General features: G+C 58.4%; 1 protein-coding gene and 1 long non-coding RNA gene across 4 annotated transcripts; one reads left to right on the forward strand and one right to left on the reverse strand.

Moving 5' to 3' along the window:
• TMPRSS9 (transmembrane serine protease 9) lies at positions 1 to 27,675 on the reverse strand. Of its 3 annotated transcripts, XM_072787949.1 has the most exons (19): positions 27,193 to 27,675; positions 26,739 to 26,903; positions 22,306 to 22,433; positions 19,063 to 19,130; positions 18,779 to 18,954; positions 17,816 to 17,857; positions 16,662 to 16,775; positions 15,078 to 15,249; positions 13,820 to 14,094; positions 12,389 to 12,525; positions 11,435 to 11,753; positions 9,655 to 9,826; positions 8,554 to 8,825; positions 7,944 to 8,080; positions 3,787 to 4,168; positions 1,213 to 1,384; positions 489 to 754; positions 282 to 418; positions 1 to 177 (listed from the first exon to the last, which is right to left on the reverse strand). In XM_072787949.1, the coding sequence occupies exons 1-19, from the start codon at positions 27,389 to 27,391 to the stop codon at positions 16 to 18; spliced, it is 3,495 nt and encodes a 1,164-aa protein (XP_072644050.1). In that variant the 5' UTR covers positions 27,392 to 27,675; the 3' UTR covers positions 1 to 15. The 3 variants fall into 3 exon arrangements, with proteins under 3 accessions (XP_072644050.1, XP_072644049.1, XP_072644048.1); XM_072787948.1 differs by lacking the exons at positions 1 to 177; positions 282 to 418; positions 489 to 754 and adding an exon at positions 24,723 to 24,764 and having other exon boundaries at positions 939 to 1,384; positions 8,554 to 8,828; positions 22,279 to 22,433; positions 27,193 to 27,674; XM_072787947.1 differs by lacking the exons at positions 1 to 177; positions 282 to 418; positions 489 to 754 and adding an exon at positions 24,723 to 24,764 and having other exon boundaries at positions 1,367 to 4,168; positions 8,554 to 8,828; positions 22,279 to 22,433; positions 27,193 to 27,674.
• LOC140611133 (uncharacterized) lies at positions 3,545 to 7,282 on the forward strand. The gene is made up of 3 exons (XR_012012468.1): positions 3,545 to 4,260; positions 4,428 to 5,658; positions 5,887 to 7,282. It is a non-coding gene; the product is annotated as an uncharacterized lncRNA (long non-coding RNA).

Below are 27,675 nucleotides of genomic sequence, written 5' to 3' on the forward strand. Positions count from 1 at the left end.
CGGCGGCCGCGGCGGTCACTCCTGGACGTGCTGCCCGATCCAGCCCCGCACGGCGGCCACCCGCGTGTAGACGCCCGGGAAGTGCGGCCGTCCGCAGCCGTAGCCCCAGCTGGTGACCCCCGTCAGCACCCAGCGGCCCGACGGCTCCCTGCAGGCCAGCGGTCCCCCGGCGTCACCCTGGGCGAGAGGCGAGGCCTGAGCGCGGGCCGCCGCCGGCCGGGCCCCGGGAGGCGGCTCCGGGAGGGCGGTTGGGCGCGGGCGCGCGGGCGGAGTGCGCTCACCGAGCAGCTGTCCACGCCGCCCTGCGGGAAGCCGGCGCACAGCATGCGGCTGCTGATCTGCACCGGGTAGAAGCGGCGGCACGTCTGCTCGCTGAGGACGCGCACGGCCGCCTGCTGCAGCTGCCGCGCCATGGAGCCTGCGGGCGGGACGGGGTCAGGGGGGGGCGCGGGCGGGGGGCCGGGCGGGGGGGTGCCGGGCGCGCCTACCTCCCTCGCGCACCGAGCCCCAGCCGGTGATGACGCAGCGCGCGCCGTCGGGCGGCCGCGGCGCGGGCTCGGGCAGGCAGATGGGCCGCACCAGGCGGCTGCGGCGCACGGGCCCCGCCAGCTCGAGCAGCGCCACGTCGTAGTCGAGCGTGTAGAGGTTGTAGAAGGGGTGCTTGTAGATGCGCGCCACGCGCTCCAGCTGCCCGTCGGCGCCGCCCAGGAACGGGGTGCCCAGGAGGGCCGCCCACTGCTTGGGGTCCCCGTAGCTGCGGGCGCGGCACAGGCGTCGGCGAGACCCCGGCCCTGCTGGCGCCGCCGCGGGCTGCTCCTCGGGGCGCGGGGTCCCGCCGCCACCGCGCCCTGACGTGACACCTGCGGGACCCGCTTGCCGCCCCCCCCCCCCCGACCTCGGGAGGCCCACGGTGCGCCCCCAGCTGGGCGTCCCCCTGGAGGACAGGCCGGGGGGCCTTTGGGTCTGGTGCCAAGTCCCAGCGGGGTGAGCCAGGGCCAAAGGTCCCTGGAGGACCCCGCCCCCACCACACCCACTCCCCACCCAGTCCCTGGTGTCGGGGTCAGGCGGGTCGGGTGAGCAGACAAGGGCCGTGGAGGGGACGGCCTGGGGCGGTGGGCGCGGGGCTGGGGGCCACCTCCAGGGCCAGGCATTGGGGGGCAGGGAGTTTTCCCCCACAAAGTGGGTCCAGTGAAGCACACGGGCCACACTCACACGTCGAAGCAGTGCGCCGCCGACAGCAGCCACTTCTCGGCCACCAGGACGGCCCCGCAGCGATGCTCCCGGCGCCGCAGCCACAGGCTCACCTGCCACGGCCACTCCCCTCGGCCGGCGGCGCTGCCACCCACGATCCTGGTCATCGCTGCCACCGGTGCCAGGCCGCAGTCTGCCGGGGAGCCGGGGTCAGCTCAGCAGGTGAGGCCAGCCCCGCCTTGCACCCCGAGTGCACGGGGTAGAAGCCAGCAGTGGGTGGGGGCCCTCCGGTGAGCTCCCCTGGGACGAGCGCTGGATCCGGTGCCTGGGAACGCGCTTCCCGGTGCTTCTCAAACGGTTCTCGGAATGCAGTTAGGATTCCAGCCGCCCCCCAGCTGAAGTTCAGGCCAGCACCCCCTCTCGCCTTCTGTCCACCCTGAGGCACGTCTCTGTGCCCTAGAAGCCAGTCCCCCGCTGCCCCAGGGCCTTTGCCCACCCTGAGCTGCTGCCAAGCGCCCTGCCCCGTCCCAGCAGCTCCTGGAGGCCCTCCTGGCTCTCGGCCCGCGTGACCAGCAGCCTTCCCGGTTCCCGGGGCGGAAGGCAGCGCAGTGCCCCCTCCGCAGCCTGCCCTCTGCCGCCTGTCCCGGGGAGGGAGGGGAGCCCGGCCCCCCGCACTGTCCCTTTCAGCCGGACCCAGCGGAAGGCTCCTGATGCCATGTGGACCAGGCCTGGGCCGTGTGACGGGAAGCGCTCCTGTGGAAACGCTGCCCCACACTGAACAACGCAAAACTGTGGGCCGACTCGGGGGCTTCCGCACCACCCCGGGCCCCAGACTGAGAACCTGCAGGTTGTAGCCAGGAGAAAAGCAGAAATGATGGGGGGCCAGACCCAGCTGCAGTCAGCGCACCCCTGCCCCCTCGCGGCATGGCTGCCAGAAGCATCTGGAAAGGCGGCGCGGGGCGGCTGCCGCGGGGCCTGGGTCAGGCCTGGGTCGTGGGCTGCCTGCCTCGCTCTCCGTCCCCGTGTGCGCGGAGCTTCAGGGGCTCCAGGACCCACGCTCCCCAGGTCTCCGCTGCGTGTTCCCAGGCAAACAAGACCCGAGGCCAGACCCGGCCCGACCCCGCGCTGCCCGGGGGGCGATGGCCCGGCCGACCGGGTCCGTCTGGCTCCCGGGGCCAGGACACCGCAGGCACGTGTGCGGGAGAGGCTGGGGGGCGGAGGACCGGGCAGTGGCCCCCAGCTGCTGCGCCAGGGCCGGGTCACCCCCCAACACCCAGGGAGGCCCGAAGCCCTGGATCGGTCTGGGGGAGTAGTCAGGGATGCTGGAGACGGACTGGGACGCCGGGAATCCTGGGGCCGCGGTGCGGCAACGTGCGCAGCACCTGCCTCCAGGGGACGGGAGCTGGCCCCGCCCCTGCCACCTGCCTCCCACCTGCAGGAAGCTGACCTGACCCTCGGCCTCTGGGTGGGGGCGCCCCAGGCCCACGTCTGCTGCAGGGGTGCTGGCAACCCCCCCTCCACCTTCCTGCCGCCCCCCCCCCAACCTTTCCCTAGAGAGCCCCGCCTCAGTGACAAAAACACTTCCTGTCCTCGGAGTTGGCGCGGGTGACCGTCCCATCCCTGCACACTGAAGCCGGGTGGGAGGGGCGGGTGGTGGCTCAGGGGGGCCCAGCCAGCGCACCCCACGTCCTGCAGAAGCCGGGCCTGGCCCTCCCCGTGGTTCCCCTGCAGCCGGCGCCTGCTGGGGTTCTGTTCTGGAGGCGCAGACCCTGTTTCCTGTACTTCGGGGTAACACAACACAAAGTAACAACCCTTCAGAGGCCAAGGAGCCCACAGCAGTGTCCCTCACGGCAGCGCGGGACCTGTGGGGCCGGCTTGCTCCCCTCACCCCTGCTGGCCTCTTTATTGTGTCTAGCTCCCCAGTTCCCCCTGCACCCCAGGCCGAGCTCGGCTGGAGACGGTCCTGCCACGTGGGCCCCACCCACCCAGGTGCCCCCGAACAGTCCCTGGTAAACAGCTGCAGACAGGGTCTGGGACAAGGCACTGGCCGCTAGACAGTGTGCCCGTGTCCCTGGCTCCCGGACCTACTTGGGGCCAGCTCGTGTCCTCCCTGGAATTCATACGGGGAAGTCCCAGCCCCCAGGAGCTCAGGATGTGACACGTGGACACGAGTCTTTAAAGGGGTGATTAAGGGGCGCCTGGGGGCCTCTGGTTAAGCGTCTGCCTTCACCTCAGGGATGACCTCGGGGTCCCGGGATCGAGTCCCGCATCGGACTCCGTGCATGGAGCCTGCTTCTCCCTCTGCCTGTGTCTCTGCCTCTCTCAATCTCATGAATAAATAAAATCTTAAAAAAAAAAAAGATGTGACTAAGTTTCAGGTCACAGGGGGCCTTGATGCAGTGAATGGTGTCCTTCCAGGAAGAGGCCATGAGGACAGACACCAGGATGGCCCAGTGAGGTCACGGGGAGGGCACAGTGGCCACACAGACTTGTGACCTCCAGCCCCGGGAGAGAACAAACGTCTGCTGTGGTTGCTGTGACAACAGCGTGAGCAGAGGGTGCAGGGCCCCTGCCACCCACACGTCCCCCCCCCACCTGCTGGCTGGGAGCCCGTGGTGGTCCCTGGGCGGCTGGGAAGTGCTGTCTGCCCCCCGGCAGGCGTGCTCGCAGTGGTCCTATTGGCAGGTCGGCTGGTGGCCTGGAGGGTGGCTCTGCTGGCCAGGTCGCCCGGGACTGTGAGGTCGGCCACCGTCCTGGAGGGAAGCCTGGTGGTGGGGGGGGTCCCCGCAGTGGGTGGGGGAGGGCTGGGCAGGGGGCCGGAGGACATGGTGTCCAGGATCCAGCCCTTCAGCCTGGTGATCCGGGTATAGACGCCGGGCCTCCTGGCCTGAGCACAGCCGACCCCCCAGCTCACGATCCCCGCCAGGTAAAACACGCCGGGGGCCTCCTCGCAGGCCAGGGGTCCCCCGGAGTCGCCCTGAAAGTGAAGGAAGGAGAAGGTGGATATGAGCTGAACCTGCTGTGAGTCACGCCTCCCCCACGCAGTCGCCTTACGTTCGTGGGGACGAGGTCAGTTCTTTCTCAATTAAACAGGGACGGGGCGCAGACGGCCCTGCCAGGCCCCGTGTTCCCGGCAGCGGGGGACCTGGCTTCAGACCCGTGTGTGACCTTGCCTGACCTCCATCAAGTCACTTCTCTGAGCTTCGGTTGTTCTTGTATTTGTTTTGGAAACGTAGAAACGTGAACCGCGGAGGACGCGCAACACCAAAGCCGCGGCCAGGGACGTTCCCGCCTGTTGCTCCGGAGGGATGGCCCAGTGGCGAGGGCTTTGCTGGGACCCTGGGACGTTGCAGCCTCTCCGGGCCCACGTGCTCTCTGAACCCCGAGGTCCCGGCTCGCCTCCCGCGGACCCGGGCCGACCCCGTGGCTGCCTTCACCTCCAGACTCGGGAGGTGCCAGGTGCCTTCCAGAGCAAGGTCCTAAAACCGCCATGAGCTTCCGGGGCGCTCCCGGAGCCACCCGCTGGGGGGGACCCCGGGAGGCCCGGCCGCAGCCCACGAGGGCGAGGACAAACCCCCCCACGTGCTTCTGGCCCATCGGCCTCTGAGCCTTCCCGGCAGAGGCCACGGATGCCGCGGGACACCCGAGCCCCCGGTCCCCCCACCCAGGAACTTCCAACCCACGGGCAGGCGGCAACGTGGACTGACCCACCCCGCCCCTGCTCCCGGCGCCCCACTGCCCCGGGGAGGGGGGACGACTTGGGAGTTTTGGGGGGGTGTCTGCTACGCCTTTATGTTGGTTTGTAGTTTCACAAAGTACACGGGGTTATCTCTGACCACCTCGGGGTGTCACAGCGGCAGCCCCTGGGGCCCTGGCGCCGTGTCCCGACCCCCCCCCCCCGGAAACCGTGGGCATCGTGTCCGTCCGTGTTCAGAGCTTCCTGAGATGTGCCCCTCTCGGCTGGAGTCGCTGGTGTTGCTGGGTCCCCTCCGCTCCCGCCCCCCCGTAGGCTGAGGGTCGGCCTCCCTCCGCCGCAGGTGCGCTCTCGGCCTCCACGCCCGTTGGTTCCACTTTCCGGAGACCTGGGCGGCCCCCTGCACCCCCTGTGCCGTGGCGCGGCAGCCCTGCGAGCTCGCGGGGCGCTCACTGCAGACCTGGGGGAAGCGGCCTTTGCTTCACGTGGTCTCCCAGGCTGCTTTTCTGTCGCCTGCCTCGGCCCCGGTCCTGGTGCGGGCTTTACCACTTTGCAGGACAGACTGCATCTTCCAGAGATGGGGTGACCGCCCTCCCGCCCCACGGACTGCGGTGGCCCCCCGGCGTGGGGGCCAGTTGGCGGGCTCGGAGGCGTCACTGGATGCGACTTGCGAGCCTAGGTCACGGAACAGGACACGGCTCCTGCCGGGCCTCTTGGGACGCCGGCGCCCGGAAGCCAGCACGCCGGGCCGCGGGGGTCGGAATGGCTGGGAGGTGGGTCCCCAGGTCCCCGGAGCTGCTGCTGGGGCAGCAGAGATAACCCGGCCCCGCTGGGCCCTCAGCAAAGTGCAGACCCAGGAGCCCAATAAACGACTGTTGTTTCAGGTCCCTGAGCCTTGGGCTGGTTGTTTACCCCAAAATAGGAGTTATCAACACTTTCCGTTTTATTTTGGGTTCTTTCCTGTCTGATCCTGGCAGCACCCCCCCCCCCCGATTCTTTAGCAGATTTCCTGCCCCGGCGGGGACGTTCCTTCGCTCTTCTGCGTGAATTTCAACACCAGCTTGTGAGTCCCGAGTCCCGGCAGATGCTGCTGGAGTCGCGCCTGGAGCCGCACGAACTTCTAGAACGAACGGGGAGACGCGGTGCTCGTAACCTCGAGGCCTCCCTTCCATAAACACAGTGGACTGTCCCGTCCATCCAGACCTTTTTATTTTCTTCAGACTTCAAGGATTTTCTCCATGAAAACCTTGAACACCTTTTCGAGTTTATTTCTGGGCATCAGACGGGGTTTGTCCTGTCAGCGGGACCCCTTTTTCCACGACACTGACTTTTGCTGGGAAAAGCAGCGTCCTTGACCTCGTACGCTGATCTCAAGCCATGCCGTGGCTCCAAGAGTTTTCCGGATTTCTCCTTTGGTTCTGCGTTTCCAGTTTATTTTCTTTCTGGGAGGCAGCATGTTACTGCAGATCACATTTCTGTCAACTTTACAAATCTCCATTTGTCCTTTCTTTTTTCTTGACTTTCTGCATTAATCTAGACATGTTTGGCAACAGCAGGCAGCCTTGTGTTTGACAGAAGCTTCTGTTTCGCCACCACAGATGATGTTTGCTGTTGGTGTCTGTCATCTACATAGGACTTGCCTTTTTAAAAATTGTAATTACAAGTGGTTGTTAAAAATGACCAAATGCTGGAGGCTCCTGGGGGGCTCAGTTAGGCGTCTGACTTGGTTTCATCTCAGGCCCTGATCTCAGGGTCATGGGATCGACCCCCTTTTCGGGCTCCATGCCCAGTGGGGAGTCAGCCTGAGATTCTCCCCCTGCCCTCCCCGCGCCCCTCTCCAAAATAAATAAATAAATGTTTAAAAATGTATCAACTGTGGGCAGCCCAGGTGGCTCAGCAGTTTAGTGCTGCCTTCGGTCCAGGGCGTGATCCTGGAGACCCGGGATCAAGTCCCACATCGGGCTCCCTGCATGGAGCCTGCTTCTCCCTCTGCCTGTGTCTCTGCCTCTCTGTGTCTCTCATGAATAAATAAATCCTTAAAAAAAATTATCAAATGTCTTTTTCTGTGTTTTGAAGATGATGCCTTTTCCCTCCTTGGCTCCACTAACATGAGGACTGGTGGTACCTGGTTCTCCTGTGTCGGACCAGCCTTTAGGAGGCGAACCCACAGTGGTTGTGACTTATTGTCTTTTTAATACATTCCTAGAGTTATTCCGCCAACGTGTTACTAAGGGTTTGCACTGATGTTTCCAAGTAAGACCGGATTTCCTTAGCTCTCACAGTGGGGCTCTGGAGCCAGGCCTCCCCTAGGACGGGTCCCCCAGCTCAGGCGCTCAGCAGCTGCCCTGCTGGACAGAGTGTCACGGATGTGCAGACTTGGGGTCAGCCTCCCCTCCAGCGTCTTTCTCAAGGAGCGTGTCTACACTTCATGTGCATCCACCACACACCTCATCTTCTGCTTGGAAATAACCTCTCTCTAAACCTACATTTAAAAACGCGTGCGGGGGGGGGATCCCTGGGTGGCGCAGCGGTTTAGCGCCTGCCTTTGGCCCAGGGCACGATCCTGGAGACCCGGGATCAAATCCCACATCGGGCTCCCGGTGCATGGAGCCTGCTTCTCCCTCCGCCTGTGTCTCTGCCTCTCTCTCTCTCTCTCTCTCTCTTTGTGTGTGTGACTATCATAAATTTAAAAAAAAAGAAACGCGTGCGGGGGATCCCTGGATGGCTCAGCAGTTTGGTGCCTGCCGTCAGCCCAGGGCGTGACCCTGGAGACCCGGGATCGAGTCCCTCCTGCATGGAGCCTGCTTCTCCCTCTGTGTCTCTGCCTCTCTCTCTCTGTCTCTCATGAATAAATAAAATAAATAAAATAAATAAATAAATAAAGACACGTGCGTTCTCTCGGGTTTCCCCGGCTTGCTGTGTGGCACTGGCAAGTCTCTCCCTCTGCCTCTGCGCACACGAGGAGAGCTCCCGGAACCCAGACCCGAGCAAGGGGAACTGCCCGAGGGAGGGTGTGGGCGCCACGCCTGCACACGGCGCCTCCTGTCTGAATGCTCACCTGGCAGGAGTCCACCTGGCCCTCTAGGAAGCCGGCACAGAGCATCCTGTCCGTGAGGGAGAAGTTGTAGAGGGCACTGCAGGCCTTCTGGTCTATGATGCCCACCGACGCTCTCTGTAGAATGTCAGGCTTGGTAGCTGCCAAGGACAGGAGACCCCCCCAACCTCGGTTCAGCTGTGGCAGCAACCCCGAGAGCGAGCTGCCGTCCCCATCCTGCGGATGCAGAGCCCAAGTCCCACAGGGTTGCAGGGACGCCCATCCAGTCACATAGTGGGAAGGAGCCCGGCCCCGAGCCCCGCTCGCGGCCCAGAATCACCACCGTCCCCGAGCAGCCTCCCTAGCACCGTGCAGGCCGCAGGGAGGCCGCTGAGGCCCCGAAGCTAGCATTAGCTCCTGGGGGCTCTGGAGGGCACAGCACAAGCGTCTGCAAGCTTTTTCCACGGGGACCCACAGAGTACGTAAACTTGGCTTCACGGACGACCCGCTGTGCTGCTGTGGCAGGGAAGCCCGGGACCCTCTGCAAGCGAACGGCGGGGCTGCGGCCATTCCGGGGCCCGTGGGCCGAGTCCGTGCCCTGGCGCGGAGGGTCCCGGGCCCGTGCGGAGCTCACCGTTTCCCTCCTGCGTGTTCCCCCAGCCGGAGATCATGCACTTGCGGCCCACGGGGAACTTCTGGATGGCCAGCGGCAGGCACACGGGCTGGACGAACTTGTTGAAGTCCAGGGGCCTGGCCAGCTCCAGGATGGCCGCGTCGAAGTCCAGAATGCCGGGGTTGTACTGGGGGTGCAGCACGGCCCTCCTGAGCGCCATCTTCACTGGGCTTCCGCCGACGCCCGTGAGGGACGCGGTGCCCAGGTGCGCCCGCACCAACTCCACCTTCGTGCTGCTGACAAGGGGCGGCTCAGACCCTGCTGGCACCCCTGCTGGCACCCGTGCCGCCCCAGGCCCGGCTGTGGGGAGGGTGCCTGGGGGACGGAGGGGCCACACGGCGGGTACCCAAGTGCTCCCAGCTGGGGGCAGGGCAAGGCCCTTGGGTTCATCTGCTCCGGAGGGAACAAGATGGAGCCAACCCCACAATGCAACACGAGGGGCCCCTGGTGCTTTGGGGTGTCGACACAGACACTGCGCTCTGGGAGCCCCCGTCCCCTCCTCCACCCCCTACCCCCTCCCCTGCTCCACCCCATCCCATCCCCTCCTCCATCCATCCTCCCCCATCCCCTCCTCTACCCCGTCCTCCCCCTCCCCTCCTTCACCTTGTCCTCCCTCCCCTCCTCCACCCCATCCTCCCCCCTCCCCTCCGCATCCTCTCCCTCCCCTCCTTCACCCCATCCTGTCCCCTCTTCCATCCCATCCTCCTCATCCCCTCTCCTCCTCCTCCCCCCTCCCCTCCTTCACCCCGTTCTCCCCCTCCTCCCTCCCTTCACCCCATCCTCCCCATCCCCTCCTCCGTCCATCCCCCCCGCCCCCATCCCCTCTCCCCTCCCCTAGTCAGCTCCTATCTGTCCTCCAAAGGCCAGTTCAGAAGACAGGAGCTGCCTCCCAGGACCAGGATCCCAGAGATGCCCCCCCCAACCCCTCCTGCTCCTTCCTATTCCTCTCTGCTGTGCGGATGGACATGCAAACACCCTCCAGGAGCCCCAGGGGGGATCTGCTGGGGGCACCTGGTGATGGAGGGGAGGCTGAGCTGCCCTTGGGGCTGTGGTGGGTCTTACTGGTTGAAGCAGTGGGCAGCCGACAGCAGCCAGCGGTCACCCACCACAGTGGCGCCACAGAAGTGCCGGGAACCTTCCTTCAGGCTGGCCTGCCAGGGCACTTCCCCGGAGGCTGCTCCCAGCCCGCCCACGATCCGTGTGGGCTTCTCCATGGCAGGCCTGGCCCCGCACTCTGTGAGGAACAAGAGAGGAGGGTCCTGGCATCCCAGCCGCGCCAAGAGGGAGCACCATGGCTCCAGAGGGGCCTCGCCCACCCGAGTGCAGCCTCCCTATTATACGGATGACGAAACTCCTAAGGTCTCCTGGCAAGGACGTGGCACGGCGGGGGCAGGTGAGTTCAAAAGGACAAGAGAAAATCACAGAGTGCCCTGGCCCCACTGGCCTGAGCCCGCCAGACACCGGCCTGCGGCCCTCGAGGTCAGGCTCACGGGCTCACGGTGAGGACGGAGCCGCACACGGGAGGACTGTGGCAATCAGGGCACTACAGGATTTGGGGACAGGCTGGTGTGTGGGTGACACTTAAACGAAGCAGAGTTTCAATGCGCTCAGAGCATGGCAGGTGGGGCTGACCACGAGGGAGGATGGCATCCGATCTGGGCTGACTGCACCCGGGCCCTCAGAGACCACAGAGGACGAGACGTCGCCCGCTGTGCGCGGAAAGCCCTTCTCCGGGGCTTGGCACCAAGGCTGTAACTGAGGCAGCTTCCCGGGGCCGAAGACACTGAGGTGCCCCCGGAGAGAGTGCGTGACGACTGTCACTGAACGTTGCCGTCAGATTCTACAGAAGAGGTCGCGTGAGGAAGAAGGTGGCGGGTGCACCCTGGTGCCCGCGCAGCGTCCTCAGGAGAGGGCGCGTCCTGCCAGCCTCGCCGCTGGCCCCCAGGGTCTGTCCTATGGAACAGCTCAGGGAGGCAACCCCGCGAGCCGTCTGGCTGCAAACCAGCTGAGAACAGAACAGGAGCATCCCGTCCACCGTGGCCGCGCCAGCTCTGCGAGCAAACACCCCATGAAGAGATGTGCGAACGAAGGCGGACAGACGCGCCCTGTCCCCGAGCAAGGAGACCGCATCACGGAGACGCGAGGATTCCAAGTCCCCCTAAGCCCAGCTGTAACTCTGCCTGCGTAAACCCGGGAAGCCAATCACGGAAGGATGTCACTGGGCCCCTGGGAGGGCGCCGTCGGTCACAGACACGGAGGCGGCCGAGGGCTGAGGGTGGGGGGACGTGAACTGCTGTGTAGTGGACAAACCTGTAGAGCCTCAGGTTTGAGAGATGGAAAGTTCTGGAGACCCGTCACACAAGGTGAATATACTTAACACTAACGAATGGGATGCCCAAGGAAGTTCGGGATGAATCATTTTATGTTTGACGTGGCAGTTAAAAAAAATAGAAATTAAAAAACTAGACAAGCTAATTTGCTCTTCTCACGGGAAAGGAGGCACACAAGCACGTACAGGAAAATTTGAAAACAACAAAAAAAAGAAATGCATGCTCTTGGGCATTAAAACCTCTGCGTGTGTACGTTTCTGTGGGTGAGGTGTGTGCAAGGACCCAAGTGTGACGGCTCCAAGTCGCCAGCCCCCGGTGGAGCCCTGAGGACATTCCAAGTCCACCCTCGTGCACTGCCTGACTTGGCCGTGCCGTCTGAAGGGCGGCCAGCGTGCCTTCGCCTGTGCTCAGGGCAGACGTCACCGGCCCACTGCCCGTCTGCTTCCCAGTACCAATCCACCCAGCCCTGCGGGGGCGGGGGGGGGACGCCTGCCTGTGCCCCCAGGAAGTACCTTGGGGCTTAGAGGCGGTCACTGCGTCAGGAGGCGCCATGCTGGGGCCCCGCGTGGGTCTGGCGGGGCTGTGGACCACCGGGCTCTCAGGACGGGCGGGCCAGGCCGTGCTGGGGGTGGTGGAGGTGGGAGCCACGGTGGGAGCCAGAGGCTTGCTCGCGGTGCTGATGGCCTCCAGGATCCAGTCACGCAGCCTGGTCACTCGGGCGTAGACCCCGGGACGCCGGGCTTCGGCACAGCCAATCCCCCAGCTCACGATGCCGGCCAGGAAGAACCTGCCCGAGGGCTCCTCGCAGACCAGGGGGCCTCCTGAGTCGCCCTGGGAGACAAAAGCACACCTCCAGGGGGGGCCGGGGCTCCTGGCGGCTGCAGCCCCAATCCCAGAGCTGCGGAGTCACAGAAGGAGTCCCGATGGGGCTCCTGAGACGCGTCTGCCCGCCAGCTCACGGGGCAGAGGGGGGCCGGCAGCCCGCGGCTCAGAGCCCGTTGTCTCTTCTGTGAAAATACAAGAGGGTGTCTGAGATCTTCAGTTCCACGGCTGGCAGTTCAAAGCCCACCCCAGATAAACAGCCCCTCCTCTCCCCATCCCACGAGACCCTTGGGGATGTCACGCTCGCCGCGGCGGACAGGCTGCCGCAGCATCTCCCGCAGCAGCTGCCCGGTCTTGCTGCCCTTCCCCTTCTCTTCACACCGGCTCACACCCTCAAACACAGGCTCTCCCCAGCTTTCCCCAACACCTTCTCCAGGCCCCGTTCTGATCTGGCGCCCTGAGCACACGCAGCGCCCTCTCCCACCTTCTCCCCACCCAGCAGCTCAGACAACCGTAGCCGCGCTCCAAGTCCAGCAGGGGAAGTCTTGGTGCTGGAACAGAAAGCGTGAGGACGCCCTGTCTCGGGGAGGGGAGCCATGAGCCCCATCGGCAGGTGGGCAGGGCCCGTGGGCTGCGGGGCTCACCTGGCAGGAGTCCACCTTCCCGTCCAGGTAGCCGGCACACATCATCCTGTCGGTGAGCGAGTGGCCATACAGGCCGGCGCACAGGCCCTGGTCCAGCAGCTCCACGGTGGCTTTCTGCAGCGCTTCTGGCTTCACCACTGCCCGGGACAGGGAGGGACCAGCAGGATGAGCCTGGAGGCTGTAGACGTCCGCTCTGACCCTGTGTCCCCACCGCCCCCAGGGGACTTGCTGAAGCTCAGAAAGTGGCCCAGGAAACGCTCTACCAATGCCCACCATTAACCTGCTGGCCCAGGCAGCAGAGAGGCATCCAAGTTAACAGCCAGGACCGGCTCCTTCCTCATTTCCCCTCCTGAGCCTCCCCGCATCTGCCTTGGCTGTTCCGTCCTACTGAGCTGAAATCTTTTCTTAGCCCAACAGCCAGTGCCATCTTTGCTCAACATTAAATCAGATTATGTTGTCTGTCTCCTCGAATCTTCTGGGGTGACCCCCCTCTTCCCTCAGCTCAAACTAAAAGTCCAAGTCTGGACTGCTGACGCCAGGGCTTTGGGCATGCTGTTCCAGCTGCCTAGAATGTTGACCCTACAGAACCTGCCTGCATTCCTCCCTCATCTCCTTTGTCAAGAAGCCCCTCCTGACCACCCATTTAAAGCTGCAGCCCCCACCCTCCATCCCTACCTCACTCTCCTCCACTGTGCTCATCACCACCTTCCCTCCAGAGCTGTGCTGTCCGGTATGGCAGCCGTCAGGCCCCATGTGGCTACTTAATTGCAGACATAAGTGTGTTAAAATGAAATAAAATGTACAGCTCAGATTCTCAGCTGCACAGGCCACGCTGCAGGGGGCTGGTGGCTCCTACCGCAGGTGACACAAATGGAAAGCATGACCGCTCCAAGGAAAGCGCTCTTGGATGGCGCTGGTCTGGGCTGAGCCCCTCGTGGGGAGGCTGCCCTGCTTCCTGCCCAGTCCTTGGACCGGTGCTCAGTGAACTGAGGAGGCTCGGATGTGTCGGGATTGTCTTCCCTCCTAATCAGGTCCATGGGGCCAATCCTTTCCTTTTCAGAAGGTGTAAAAATCACCCAGCATTTTTTTCCTTCATGTCAGGCAGAAACACCTGAGAAAACCCCAGAACACAGGCGGTGGGCCCTGCGAGGGAGGTCAGCCGCGTCGGATCTCCAGACCCTTTAGAGAGCAAAGCTGTCCCCAAACCTGGGGGCCCCTTCAGAAATCACCGTCAGAAAGCACAAAAATGCAAACCACGTGGCAGCGAACACACCAGGAAGAGACACCGGGTCCCGGTCTGAGCTGGTACAGTAACTGGGCGCACTGCCCGGTTCGGCCCCGGCTGCAAGCGCGGCCCCGCGTGTCCGGGGCTGCACACACCTCGAGGCGGCGGCGCTCGCAAACACTGAACCCGGGACGGCGGGGACTTACGGAAGTCCTCCCTGAGGTAGCCCCAGCCCGAGATCAGGCACTTCCTCCGCGCCGGGAAGACGTGCGTGGCGGCGGGGAGGCACACGGGCTGGACGTGCCTGCCGAAGGGGAGGGGGCCGTCCAGCTGCAGCACCGCCACGTCGAAGTCGGCCGTGTCCGGGTTGTACGACGGGTGCGGGATGATGCGGGCCACGCGTGCCCGCACCGTGCTGGCTTCCGCGCCGCTGAGGTAGGTCGTGCCCGCATAGGCCACCCACTCTCTCGGGTCCTGGAACCTGCAGGACAGACAGACCACAGCTCAGAGGCCCACCCGTGGGACGGGCAGCAGCAAGAGGCAAGGGAGGCACCCGTCTGGGGGGGCAAAGGTCAAGGGGGCGCCCCGAAACCCAGTCATCGCAACTGGTATCTCCATGCAACATTGTCAAGAACAAACATACGCGCAGAAGAAATCCATCCTGCACCAACGACCAACACTTTAAGCTACAGACCTGGGTACGAAATGGTAAGGGGGCGCCCCAAACCCCAGCCCTCGTGATACATGGGATCTTCACGCCTTGCGGCGAACACCTGAACGAACGCAGAAGGCCCACGATGAACAGAGCACTGACCTCTGCCCCAAGCGGGGATCCGGCCTGCCCGGGCCCCACTCGCCCGGCCTGGCTGACCTGGTCTCCATTTCAGAACTGGCTATTCTGTTCATTGTGGATCTTTTTATTTCTTTGCACTCATTTTGATTTTTTTTTTCAACATGACATGAAAGTATTACTTGTCACGACGACTGTTTTTTGGAGGCCGCCCCTACACGTCCCCCTCCCAGGTGAGTACCTCGCTCTCTTCACCCTAACGCTGGCCCTACAGCTGATGTGTCTCACGGGCCCCGCACCCAGTCCACGGAACAGCACGCTTCCCAGCAGGAACACGGGACAAGGCTCGGTTCTGTTCCACAAAGCCCGCCCTCTCTCAGATTCAACAATGAAAAGACGGGCGCCTAGGTGGCTCAGTCAGTTACGTGTCCGACTCTTGGCTCGTCATGAACTCCCAGTTGTGGGACTGAGCCCCACGTTGGGCTCTGCGTTCAGGGCAGAGTCTGCTTCAGATTCTCTCTCCCTCTTCTTCTCCCTCTTTCTCTCAAATAAAATCTTAAAAAAATATACTTAAAAAAGGAAAAGAGAAAAGAGCTCCAAGGGGCTCTGAGGATGCTGGAAGGTGGCCCTCCAACAGTGGGAAGGCAGGTGGGGCCAAGGGGCACGGGGCTCACTCGTTGAAGCAGTGGGCCGCAGACACCAGCCACCTGGCCCTGACGACAGCAGCCCCACAGAAGTGTTCGTTGTTTTCTCGAAGGCTGACTTGCCACGGGAACTCCCCAGGAGATGCTTCCATGCCCCCCACGATCCGGCCTGCCGTCTTCCAACCAGGCTGTAGACCGCAGTCTGCAAGACAGAGGTCACCAACCAGGAGCCCCAGAAGGCAGGGCCCTAAATCCAATTACTGGTGCTCTCATATAAAGGGGAAGTCTGGGCACAGACCTGCACACAGGGAGAATGCCTTGTGAACATGCCAGCAGACATCTGGGTGACACTTGTACAAGCCAAGAAATACTAGGCATCCAACAAACCCCAGAAGCTGGGAGAGAAGCAGGAAACAGGTTCTCCACCAGCTCTGAAGGAATCAGACCTTCGGACACCTTGATCTTGGGCTTCCAGCCCCTGCATCATGACCGAGGACGTGTCTGCTGTTTAGGCCACTCCCTTTACGACAGCCCCGGGTCTCTCCTACATGAAGTGAGCTGTGCCGAGGCTACACAGCCACGTGACTAACCCCCAGGACAAACACCGGACAGTGAGGCTCGGCGAGCTGCCCTGGTTGGGAACACTTGGGAGTGTGCAGTCCATGCTGCTGCTGGGACAGTGAGTTCAGGGCTGTCCACGTGACTCCACTGTGAGAGGGCAGCGGGACACTTGCTCACTCCTGGTCTCGCCCACTCTGCCCTCTGCGCCTTTTCCTTTGAAGAAGCCATAACCATACATAGAACACCTGACTTCTACGAGTCCTTCAAGGGAATCCCTGACCCTGAGGGGGCCTTGCGGACCCCAACCACAGCCCCCAATCTCAACCAGCCTCCACACATCACTCCTCACATCCAAGTGCCACATGCGACAAATGTCTCCTTCACCATGTATGTTGCAAGTTTCAAAATTCTTATACATACGTCTTTTCCTGGAATGCTGGGTCTTGGCTTAGTTCAATTTATAGCCTTCAATGAAGCTTTATAATTTTACATTACACGCTCCACACACTCATCTTTTGTTGCTATTGATCACGAGTGGGGTTCTTTGCCTTCTATGTTCTAATCTGTTGTTGGTTGTATAAAGCAAAGCAATAGTTTTTATGTGTTGTTCGTCTTATTCTCCCCTCAGCATTGAACTGTCTTATTTTCTAATAGCTGGCTAGTCAATTTATTCATTTATATAAACAATCAGATCCAGTACAAACTGTGATGGTTTTCTTTCTTCCTTTCCACACTTAAACTATTGCTCTTACCTTATTGCATGGGCTAGCACTGCTAGAGAATGTTGGCTACTCTTACAGCATTTTAATTGTAAGACTCCCTTGCTCAAATCTCATTGCATATAGGACAGAGCTCCAGTTCCTGGCATTTGAGGCTTCTCATAGTTTGGCGAGGATCTGTCTTTTCAGCCATATCATGAGTGCCCTCTCCTTTTCTCAGCCCAGCTCCAGTAATGTGCACACGTGTAATGTGCACAGTGGGCGAGAGAACAGAACCAGAAGCTGACCCTGGAAAGGGGACATGGCCCAGAGACCATCCAGATAGGAGACTGACCACAGTGGGCCTCATCAGATCCATCAGAGCAGTCCACTCTGTCATCACACTCCGGGTTCACTTTGGTCACACACTGGCTGTTCCGGCAGGAAAAGGTGTTCCCTGGACAGTGACCTGAGGGCAGAAATGAACCAAGTTCTTGATCCCCGCTCCATCTCTCCTGGCTGCACCAAGAGTCTCTAGAGCATGGAAAACCTCTCTTTTTTTTTTACTTTTTTAGCCCTGAACATTTCTGAAATAATTTCCTCAGAATTAGTACAGAGATGGAACACAAGAATGTCGATCTGCACAAAGGCCAGAGCTATGCAATAGAAATAGAGTTGCACCATGTGAATTTCCACATTTTCTAGTACTCGTAGTTTTTTTTTAATATTTTATTTATTTATTTATGAGAGACACACACACACACACACAGAGGCAGAGACACAGGCAGAGGGAGAAGCAGGCTCCCTGCAGGGAGCCCGATGCAGGACTCAATCCCAGGACTCCAGGACCATGCCCTGGGACAAAGGCAGGTGCTAAACCACTGAGCAACCCAGGGATCCCAATACCCATAGTTTTTATTTTTTATTTTTTTATTATTTTTTTCCCATAGTTTTTAAAAGATACGGGTGAAACTGAACTTTTCAAGTTGTGGTAAAACATATACGATATAAAATTTACCATGTTAACCATTTAAATATACACTTCACTTCTGGGGCCAGACTGCTCTCTGTGGGGTCCTAGTCCTACCCACTTGAGGCCAGGAGTCCCAACTCCTTATAATCACAGATGTCCCCAGACACTGCCCAGCGTCCCCTGGGGCCTGGATCACTCCTAGTTGAGGACTCTGTGGTACTCACTCTTATTTTCTAAACTCTCTTTTAACAGCAGATTCCCACCACTTTCCAAAAAAGATCAGTAATGTTTTCTCTCATTCATGTTTGGCCACGTGTAATTCAAAGTGTCTCATCTTTAAATCCTTTGTCCACACAGGACTTTGAATCTATTCCCTCCCAGCCCTCTGGAGGAGGCTGGTGTGCAAAAGTAGCATTTACTGCATTTGAGGGATTTCTTTGTGTACTGGAATGAAGTCTTGGGAACCTCTCCACAGGACTACAATCAGAGAAACTCTGCGGAGGGCAGGGAGCTCCAGGGGAGAGGGTAAGACATACCTGATTTTAAGTCTCTTTCCGTCAATGGGCCTTTCTGGCTTCCTGCAGTGAAACAGACAAGAGATATAAGCTTATTCAGCGAGTTCTGTAGTTGTTTGAAAACACTGGATTGCAAAGCCGAGAGCTGCACTAGTTCTTTGAAAACATTGGATCGCAAAGCTAAGAGCTGCTCCGTCTACCACGGGAGCCACTTAAGTTCTAACTTAAATCAATTTAAGATGAAATCAAATGAAACCACCTCTTGTTCAGCCTCACTGGCTGCATGACATGTGCTCAAGAGCCACATGGGGCCAGTGGTCACCTCAGTGGATTATGCAGGCATGAAACTGAGGAGAATTCAATGAGATAGCATTGACAGAGAGGTTACTAACCCCCACCCAGCATGTCAGAGTTGGGGGAGGGGAAGGACCATAAATGTCTTGCGGAGCAAATGTCAAGGCGATCGATCTTTGACCTGATGACACAACTGAACTCCTGTCTGGCTCTCAGATCACAATGCACTGCATCATCAGACTTTATGTGCAGTTTCTGGTACGTGATATAGAACCTGCATCATCAGATTTTGCGGTTTAGCTTTTACTCTTATTCCTGTACCAGGACTGGCAAACAATGGCTGTGGGCCAAATACAACCCAGCATCTGATTTTGTGAATAAAGTTTTATCAATACATAAACGTCCCCATTTGTTTATGTGCTGTCTTTAACCTTCCCGTTACAGTAGCGTAGTGGAGTGGTCTCAACAGAGATCCATCCAGTGGGCTGCAAAGACAAAAGCATTTACACTCTGGCCACCTGCAGTTTGCTGTCACCCGCTCTGTACCACTGAGGGTAAAGCACTGTGTATGGGTTTACTTTTCATGGGAGGGAGCAACTATTGAAAACCTAAACTTTAATGCAACCTTCCACGGCCTCCTCTCCTACAGCTACCTCCTCCTAATTCTTTCAGTGTCTGCTGCCTACTTGCCTCTGAGCTCAGCAGACACAATGGTGCCGTGGGCAGCCAGGGGGATACCATGCCCCTGCAGCCTTGCTCGGAGTCCCTGCTGCAACAGCTCCTCCTCCAGGCCCAGACTCAGTGACTGCAGGGCTTGCAGCAGGAAGTGTAGCCGGAAATGAACCAAGACACTGGAATTCCCATCCCTGCAGGCAGGAGAGAAGTCTTTGGAGAAGAAGGGCTCCTGCTGGAATCTTGTGGGATCTCTTGGGTGTCTACTAGGATTCCTTCACCTGAAGGAGACTCCGACTCACCTGTAACCCAGCACAGTGCAGCCCACACAGCTGGCCTCCAACTCTGTCTCCTGAAAGCTGCTTACAAACTGCAACATAGACAAGACCAGCACACAGATTAGGCACCTGCCCTGCTGGGACCTGCTGTGTACATCCAGAGCTGGGGGGCAAAGAAAAGCACCCCTCTCACTCTCAGTACACCCAGCAGTCACAGAGCCATGTAAATGACAAGGGCACTTTGAGGTTATTTGGATGAAAAACTGCCATATCAGCAGATGGATGAATAAAATGTCCATCCACATGATGGTGAGGTGCCTACACGCGCTGCCCCAGGGACAGACCCTAAGCCCACGACGCTCAGGGAGGGAACCAGACACAGGAGGCCACACTGTGATTCCATTTGTGTGACACGTCCAGGACGGGCTTGTCCACTGATGGGGACAGGGCTCGTGGGTGCTAGGGACTGATGGCTGATGGGGATGGATTTGCTTTAGGGGTGATGGAATGTTCTGAAACTACAGAGATAATGGTTGCAAGAATTGTTGAATATACTAAATGCCACTGAATTATTATTATTATTTTTTAAGATTTTATTTGACAGAGCAAGAGCACAAGCAGGGGAAGCGGCAGAGGTAGAGGGAGAAGTAGACTTCTCAGTGAGCAGGGATCCCAACGTGGGCCTGGATCTCAGGACCTGGAGATCATGACCCGAGTCAAAGGTAGACTCTTAACCAACTGAGCCACCCAGGTGCCCCAAGCATGTGATTCTTGATTTCAGGGTCATGAGTTTGTGCCCCACATTGGGTGCAAAGATCACTTAAATAAAACTTTAAAAAATAATTAATTTTATTTTACATGGATTTTACATTAAGAAAATCCTGCTTTGTGTAAATCGATGCTATTAGGAACTTGCTTATCCTTCGTGTGCTGTTGAGTGACCGTCCACTGTCCACTTCTCCTGGGGCTGTTTCAGGTTTAGCACTGAAAGGCTCCTGTCCTGGGAACTGGGATGAGTATTGTTCTGGATGCTGTCCCCAGCAGCACCAAGGCTGGGGGTTCCCGAGAGCTGCCTGGCACCTCACGTGACCTGTACCTAGGGTGACAAGATGTCCCAATTTACCTGCTCTCCCAGGGCAGTTATGAAATGGCATCCCTGTTCATGGTCAGTGTTCTAGCTTGGCTGTTAAACCTCATGGTCACGACTCCCACTCCCTGAAGCACAGGATACAGAGTTCTCCCTCCCAGGAGTCCCTCTGTTTCTCTTACTTCCACTTTCTGAGTCCATGTCCCTATTGCCCACATTCAGGCTTGCACTGGCCCACAGAACAGTCCACAAATTTTGGCCAGTGTTCTACACCTGCCCTGCCCCACGTGCCAGCCACTGGTCACACATGGCTGGGATCAGAGGAACTGGTCTTCACATTTCACATAATTCATACTTAAATTTTAAAAGATACTCCAGTTACCAGAAGACTCTTAAGTATAGTTGGAGCAACTCAGGTATGTAAATGTTATGGAATCTACGTATTGATTGTGTTCCTGACGAAAATTTAGCATCCGTAGATGTGAGGGCAAAACGCACTGGGTTTTGAAGACTCAATACGAAAAAATAAAAAAAAGGAATGAATTGTCTCATTAATACCTACTTTATGTCGAGGGCATGAAATATTTTCAATGTTCTTGGTTAAATTCAATATGTTATTAAAATTAAACTTACCTGCTTTCTTTTCCTTAATGTAGCTGCTAAAAACATTTTAAATTATGCACAGGGCTTGTGTTGTTATTTCTTTCGGTCAGTGCTTTAGGGTATGGGACCGAGGTCAGCAAGCTAACACCCACAGGCTGAATTCAAGTCCTGGCCTGTTTTTATACAGTTCACAAACTACGAATGGTTTTTATGTCTTTAAGTGGCTGGAGAAAGTCAAAAGAAAAATAGTATTTCAGGGATCCCTGGGTGGCGCAGTGGTTTAGCGCCTGCCTTTGGCCCAGGGCGCGATCCTGGAGACCCGGGACAGAATCCCACGCCGGGGTCCTGGTGCATGGAGCCTGCTTCTCCCTCTGCCTGTGTCTCTGCCTCTCTCTCTCTATCATAAATAAAAAATTTTAAAAAATAGTATTTCATGTTACACACACGTTATTTGAAATGTGTATTTCAGCGTCCACAAATAAAGTTTTATTGGCACAGAGCCACAAGCACTCACTTACAGTCCTCTGTGGCACCTGCTGAGCCGCTGAGCCGGAGAAGCCTGTCTGGCCTTAGAGGAAAAGCGTGCTGACCCCTGTCTGGGTGGTGGGGACTCCTAAGCGCTGCCCTGCTTTTCTCACGTCTTATCTTACAGCCTCCAGGCCACAGGCAGAGTGCTCTTTTCAAAATATGAATTCTCACCTAGTGATCCCTCCTCCTTCTCTTGGAACGAAATTTAAAATATTTTCTCAACTTGAGATAAAACTCACCCACCTTTAAACACAGCTTTTAAAAACATACAACCGGATGGGTTTTAGTGCCGTCACAGGGTTGTGCAGGCGTCACCACAACCAATTTTTGAACATTCCGTCAGCCCAAAAGCAACCCCGTCTCCCCATGAGCAGTCACACACAGCCCACCCCCCTCCGGCAGCCCCTGACAACCACGAGCCCTCTCCTCGTCCATGCAGGAGCCCGTCCTGCACGTGTCACACACATGGACTCCCCCCCACCCCGTGGGGCCTCCTGTGTCTGGTTCCCTCCCCGAGTGTCCTGGGCTCAGGGTCCGTCCCCAGGGCAGCAGGTAGGGGGGCCGCACTCCTCTTCGTGGCCGAGGGACGTGCCCGAGTGTGGATGGACTTCCTGTGTTTGTTCATTCACCCATCAACGGGCATTTGAGTGTTTCCACCTTTTGGCTCTCATGAACCCTGCGGCTGTGGACACAGGTGTGTGGGCTGCACGGACATGAACTTTCTTTTCTCTTGGGTGGAATCGCTGGATCATATGGAAGTCACGCCTGACCTGCCCGGCTGCCTGCCGGCTTCCACAGCAGCTGCCCTCCGTCAGGTCCCCCGCAGCGGTGTGAGGGTTCTGATCCCACCACAACTTATAACCTGTCAAAGTGCCCCAAGCCCAGCAGGGGCAGACGCCACTGCTGCCACTCCCCCGTGTTCAGGGCCCACCAGCGCCGGCCCCAGCGGCCTCGTGCTCCGTGCCCCGTGTGCCCTCTTCTCTGCCTCAGCGCCTGCCCGGGCCTCCCCCGGCTCTGCTCGCCTGGTCACAGCCCGTGGCCGCCCTCACCAGCCTTTCCAGAGCGGGCGTCAGCACGCGGTAGTACTCGGAGGTCTCTCGCTGCAGGCTGCGGGCATACCGGACCCCCTGCAGCTCAGCCGTGTGCTCCACGTCGACCCCCTGTGTAGAGAGGGAAGCTGCGGACAAGACCAGGGCCCCGTGAGAGAGCCCAACTTCGGGGTCAGGGTGCACTTAAGTCAGCCTCAATGTCCCCAGCCACCCCGGAGCCATCACCCCAACAAACAGGTGGTGGGCTGACTTCCGGCGGGGAGCCTGAATGGTCATCAACAGGGCCCCCTTTCACTTCTCACACATGTTCTTGGCTCGATGACCGACCCTATGGTCACCCTCTGAAGGCACCCAGATGTCCCCAGGCTTTCTGACAGGACCAGCTCCTGCTCACCAGGTGTGCCTGGCTCAGGGCCTGAAGCTGGCTTCAGCCATGAACGGCTAAATGGCCTCAGGAGGAGACCCTTCCTCCAATTTGGAGCAATTCACACAAAATGCCACAGGGGCCTGATCCCAACCAGGAGGCATCAGGACTCTGGGACCACAGTCCCATGATGCCACCCTCGAAAGAACACAGATTTCCAACCGTTGGAAGTACTGTGTCAAAAGAACACAACAGCAAAGACTCAGAGTTGTAAACAGAACAAACTGACGGCTGCCAGAGGGGCGGGTGCGGAGGCAGCGGGGCACAGCCCGCGGTGTGCGTGGTGCGGGCCGGCAGCCACACGCGCGACAAGCCCAACACAACCCAGAGACTTGTCCACCCACGGTGCTGTACCCCTGCCGCAGACGTAGCGCTGCGGGCCTGCTCTGCCTCAGTTAAAAAAAAATAGATGATAGGGGTGCCTGGGTGGCTCAGTCGGGGAGGCATCTGCCTTTGGCTCGGGCCATGACCTCAGGGTCCCAGGATTGAGTCCCACATCCCGACTCCCTGCTCAGTTGGGAGTCTGCTTCTCCCTTTTCCTCTCCTCTACTGAAAGCAATACAGTTGAATATGCTAAGTCAATTCTAAACATAGCTTGTATTCAAAAATGAGCACCCTGGGGCGTCTCAGTGGTTTAGTTGGTAAAGCATCTACCTTCGGCTCAGGTCATGATCTCAGGTCCCGAGATCAAGCCTCACATTAGACTCCCTGCTCATGGGGGAGCCTGTTTCTTCCTCTCCCTCTGCTTGCTACTCCCCCTGCTTCTGCGCTCGCTCTCCCTCAAACAAATAAAATCTTTTAAAAAGTTAAAGTTGGGGCACCTGAGTGGCTCAGTGGTTGAGTGTCTGCCTTCAGCTCAGGGCGTGATCCTGGGGTCCTGGGATCGAGTCCCACATCTGGCTCCCTGCATGGAGCCTGCTTCTCCCTCTGCCTGTGTCTCTGCCTCTCTCTCTCTGTGTATCTCTCATGAATAAATAAATAAAATATTTTTTTAAAAAGTTAAAGTTAACAAAAAAATAAAAATGACCACTCTGTTGTGTGAATCAAGGTATTTATGTTTATGCTCTGTACTCTAAACCTTCTCTTTCTTTTTCTTTTCCAAAGCAATCACTACCCCCAACATGGGGCTTGAATTCACGATCCTGGGATCGAAGGTCGCTTGCTCCACGGGCTGAGTCAGCTGGGTACCCCCAACTAAGCCTGTTTTCCCTCTGCAATAATGACAGACTCACAGAAAGCTCAGGAATAGCAGGAAGGTCCCGTGTGTCTGACCCCCAGCTTCCCTCAAGGCTACCACCACCAATTAAAATTTTGAGCTGTATGGGAAGGGGATACGTTTTAACTTTAAATTATTTATAAGTTTAGGGCAGCCCGGGTGGCTCAGCGGTTTAGTGCAGCCTTTGGCCCAGGGCCTGAGCCTGGAGACTAAGGATCCAGTCACACGTTGGGCTCCCTGCAGGGAGCCTGCTTCTCCTTGTGCCTGTGTCTCTGCCTCTCTCTGTCTCTCATGAATAAATACATAACATCTTTAAGAAAATAATAAAAACAAATTATTTACAAGTTTAAAAAACTTGTAAATGTTTTTTAAAGCCTTCCTTAAGTTTCATGGGTCCTGATGAGGATTTTATTTGTATTAATCTCAATGCGTGTGGGCTTCCAGGATGCCCCTTCTAGGATGCCTCCCCGTCAGATGAGGACACACACACTCACACGGCACGGACTTTCCTGCATTTGACTCCCACTGCTGTTAGGGGGCCTGTCGGTCACCCCCGGCTGTGAGGGACTCCAGATGTTCCACAAATACAAAAATAAAATAGGTAAGAAATATACATGTGTACTACATATAAAAACCAAAGAAATCCACGTAGGATTGCCAACTTATTGTCTATCAGAGAAGAATGTTTTCTCTCTGTCACTTATTATCATTACTTCATGACAAAAAGGGGACTTTCTCACACACACACACACACACAAACTGTAGAAAGCTTAGCACCTGAGAGCCAGCCTGTTCCAGAGCAGCGCTGCCCAGAATGTCCTGTAATGACAGAATGTTCTAGATGTGTGCTGTCCAGTGTGGTATCCACCAGCTGCCCAGGAAGGTGGCTGGTGGGGATGAGAAACTGGCTTTTTTTAAAGTAGGCCCCACACCCAGCATGAAGCCCAGCGTGGGGTTTGAGCTCACAGCCCTAAGATCAAGACTTGAGCTGAGATCAAGAGTCTGACCCTCGGATCCCTGGGTGGCTCAGCGGTTTGGCGCCTGCCTTTGGGCCAGGGTGTGATCCTGGAGTCCTGGGATCGAGTCCCATGTCGGGCTCCCTACATGGGGCCTGCTTCTCCCTCTGCCTGTGTCTTTGCCTCCCTCTCTCTCTCTCTCTGTGTCTCTCATGAATAAATAAATCTTTAAAATAAAAAAGAGTCTGACACTCAACTAACTGAGCCGCCCAGGTGTCCCAAGGAATTGACTTTTCAATAATATTTGTTAACTGCTTTAACTGTAACCAGCCCCCAGGGCTCAGGGCTGCCATCCCCAGTAGCAACAAGGCAGGCAACAGGGGAAGAGCTGCTGTGTGTGGTGGCTAAGGATATCCACGGTCTCACGGGGAATGTCCATCTACACTCTCCACAAACATTACGGCAAATCCAGGACATGCAGTGGAAGGAAATGGACAAGCCCCAAGAGGTATGCAGACCCTGCTGTCACCTAGTGAATTCTCACGAGACAGCCCTAGGTATCATCTACGGAAACATGTCTCTGCGTGGAGACCTGTCAGGCTGCAAACCACTCACAGTTGCTGGTGCCACAGAGTTGTCACATGGAAAATCAAGGTAGGCCGTGGCCAGCTGCGGTGATGGGTTTTATAACTTACAAGCAGACAACATGGTCAATAGGTGTAATGGCTCCACGTGGTTCGAAATCAGAAGCCAGCAAAAGGCGAATCTGGTGACAAATCTCCCTCCTGTGCTTGACTGCATGCTGTCCTCCCCAGAGGTAACCAGTTAGGCTCCAAAACTCCCTCCAGAAACAATTTATGCACACAGGCAAACACGTTTCCCTTTCTTGCTATTCAGCATCTCTCCCTACTCTTTCCTTTTTTCTTTTTTTTTTTTTTTTAAGATTTTATCTATTTATTCATGAGAGGCTCTACAGAGAGAGAGGCAGAGACACAGGCAGAGGAAGAGGCTCCATGCAGGGAGCCCGACATGGGACTTGATCCCAGGACTCCAGGATCATGCCCTGAGCCGAAGGCAGACGCCCAATCACTGAGCGACCCAGGCATCCCCTCTCCCTACTTTTTCAACTAGCATCTTGGGATCCTCTTCTTAAAGTATAAAAAGAGCTTCCTGTTTATTTTTACATCTGCAACCCCACATTCTACAGAGAGACCACAGTTTTGTACGGTTCACCGTAAATAAGGTGACTTTCTACTGGGAGCAAATAGGAAACAGAGGCCACTGTGAATCGCAGGAACACAGACCACTGTTCGCTTGGGCGGGGGGTGGGGTGGGGCAGCAAAGGAAGAGAGAATCTGAAGAAGACTCCACACCTAGTGTGGATCCTGACCTGGGGCTCAATCGCAGGACCCTGAGATCCAGGCCTGAGCTGAAATCAACAGTCGGATGCCTAACAACCAAGCCAAGCAGGCGCCCCGTTGTTCACTTCTTACAATTTGAAAAGTATGAGTACTTTTCAAATTTCTCAATATCCAAAGGAGTTCACTTCACTGTTCCTACTTGCCTCCTTTCTCACTCCATGGTGAGAACTTCCTGGGAGAACACGGTTTGTGGAAAACGTGAATACCTGGCCCATCCTCGCACCCATCCGCCCCAGACTGCCACCCAGGCTCCTGGCCTGCCTCCCTTCTCTCCTGGTGGCCTGAGATTCAATTCCATGCTTGCTTGCTCAGCCCTTTGGTCCTGGGATCCTAACGCGGATACCACCAAGCCACTTCTAAGCATTTTCGTGTAGGCCACCTAGTGCCTGAACCCGTGCAAGCCCACGGCCGCTTACCCACGAGGACTCCCAGGGTGACCATCACAACGCTGGCGGCCGCCAGGGCAGAGAGGGCCACGCGGCAGCCCGCAGCCGGGACTTCCTTTGGTGCCCCAGGCACGAGCTGCAGGTCCCCAGCGATGGGCTCCATGGCTCCCAGACACGGAGCAGACGACCCGGACGCTGCAAGAAAGGGTGGAAAGACAGGGTCAGCTGGAGGACGCCTCCCGCCCCTAAGCAGGGGTGTCGCAGGTGCAGGGGGGCTGGGCGCCTGTCATACACGCGGGTTCGGCGTGGCTCCGTGACCCGCCAGGCGCGACGCTCCACCTCCCTGCGGCCCCGGTCACCGTCACGGCTCACCTAGCGCGGGAGGAACCACATCGGCTCGGACGCCCTCAAGCCCACGCGCGGGTAGTGCTGGTCGCCCGGTCCCCCCGCCCCCACCTCCCAGAGGCGCCCCCTCCGTCCTCACCGCCCGCAGCGCGGGGTCTGCCCGTCTCTGGGAGGCCCCGGGGACCCAGGGTCACCCCCGCCCCGCGGCCTCCACCAGGTGCCCCCTGCCCGGGACGGGGACGTCTCGGGCCCCAGTGGAGCCGGGCCCGCGCCAGCTCTGGTGCCCGCGGCGTTCGTCGTGGCCTGGACTCCACGTGACCACCCGCGGCCGCCAGCATCCGCCGGAGGGACCGGCCTCCGCCCCCTCCGCCGCCAGGACGCCCGGTCTGAGGGCCTCAGCTCTTTGAGGACCGGGAGGAGCCACGTGCTTCTCTGTTCACGAGTCCAACGCGCCCGTCGAGTGCAGTGTCGCGAGAGACCCGAGCTGGGGTTCCCCCTAGGCCGCCCCTCGATCTCGGTCTCGCGAGAGACCCGAGTGGGGTCCTCCTAGGCCGCCCCTCGATCTCGGTCTCGCGAGAGATCCCAGTGGGGTCCTCCTAGGCCGCCCCTCGATCTCGGTCTC

Source organism: Canis lupus, chromosome 19 (assembly GCF_048164855.1).
Source record: "Canis lupus baileyi chromosome 19, mCanLup2.hap1, whole genome shotgun sequence".
NCBI classification, from domain to species: domain Eukaryota; kingdom Metazoa; phylum Chordata; class Mammalia; order Carnivora; family Canidae; genus Canis; species Canis lupus.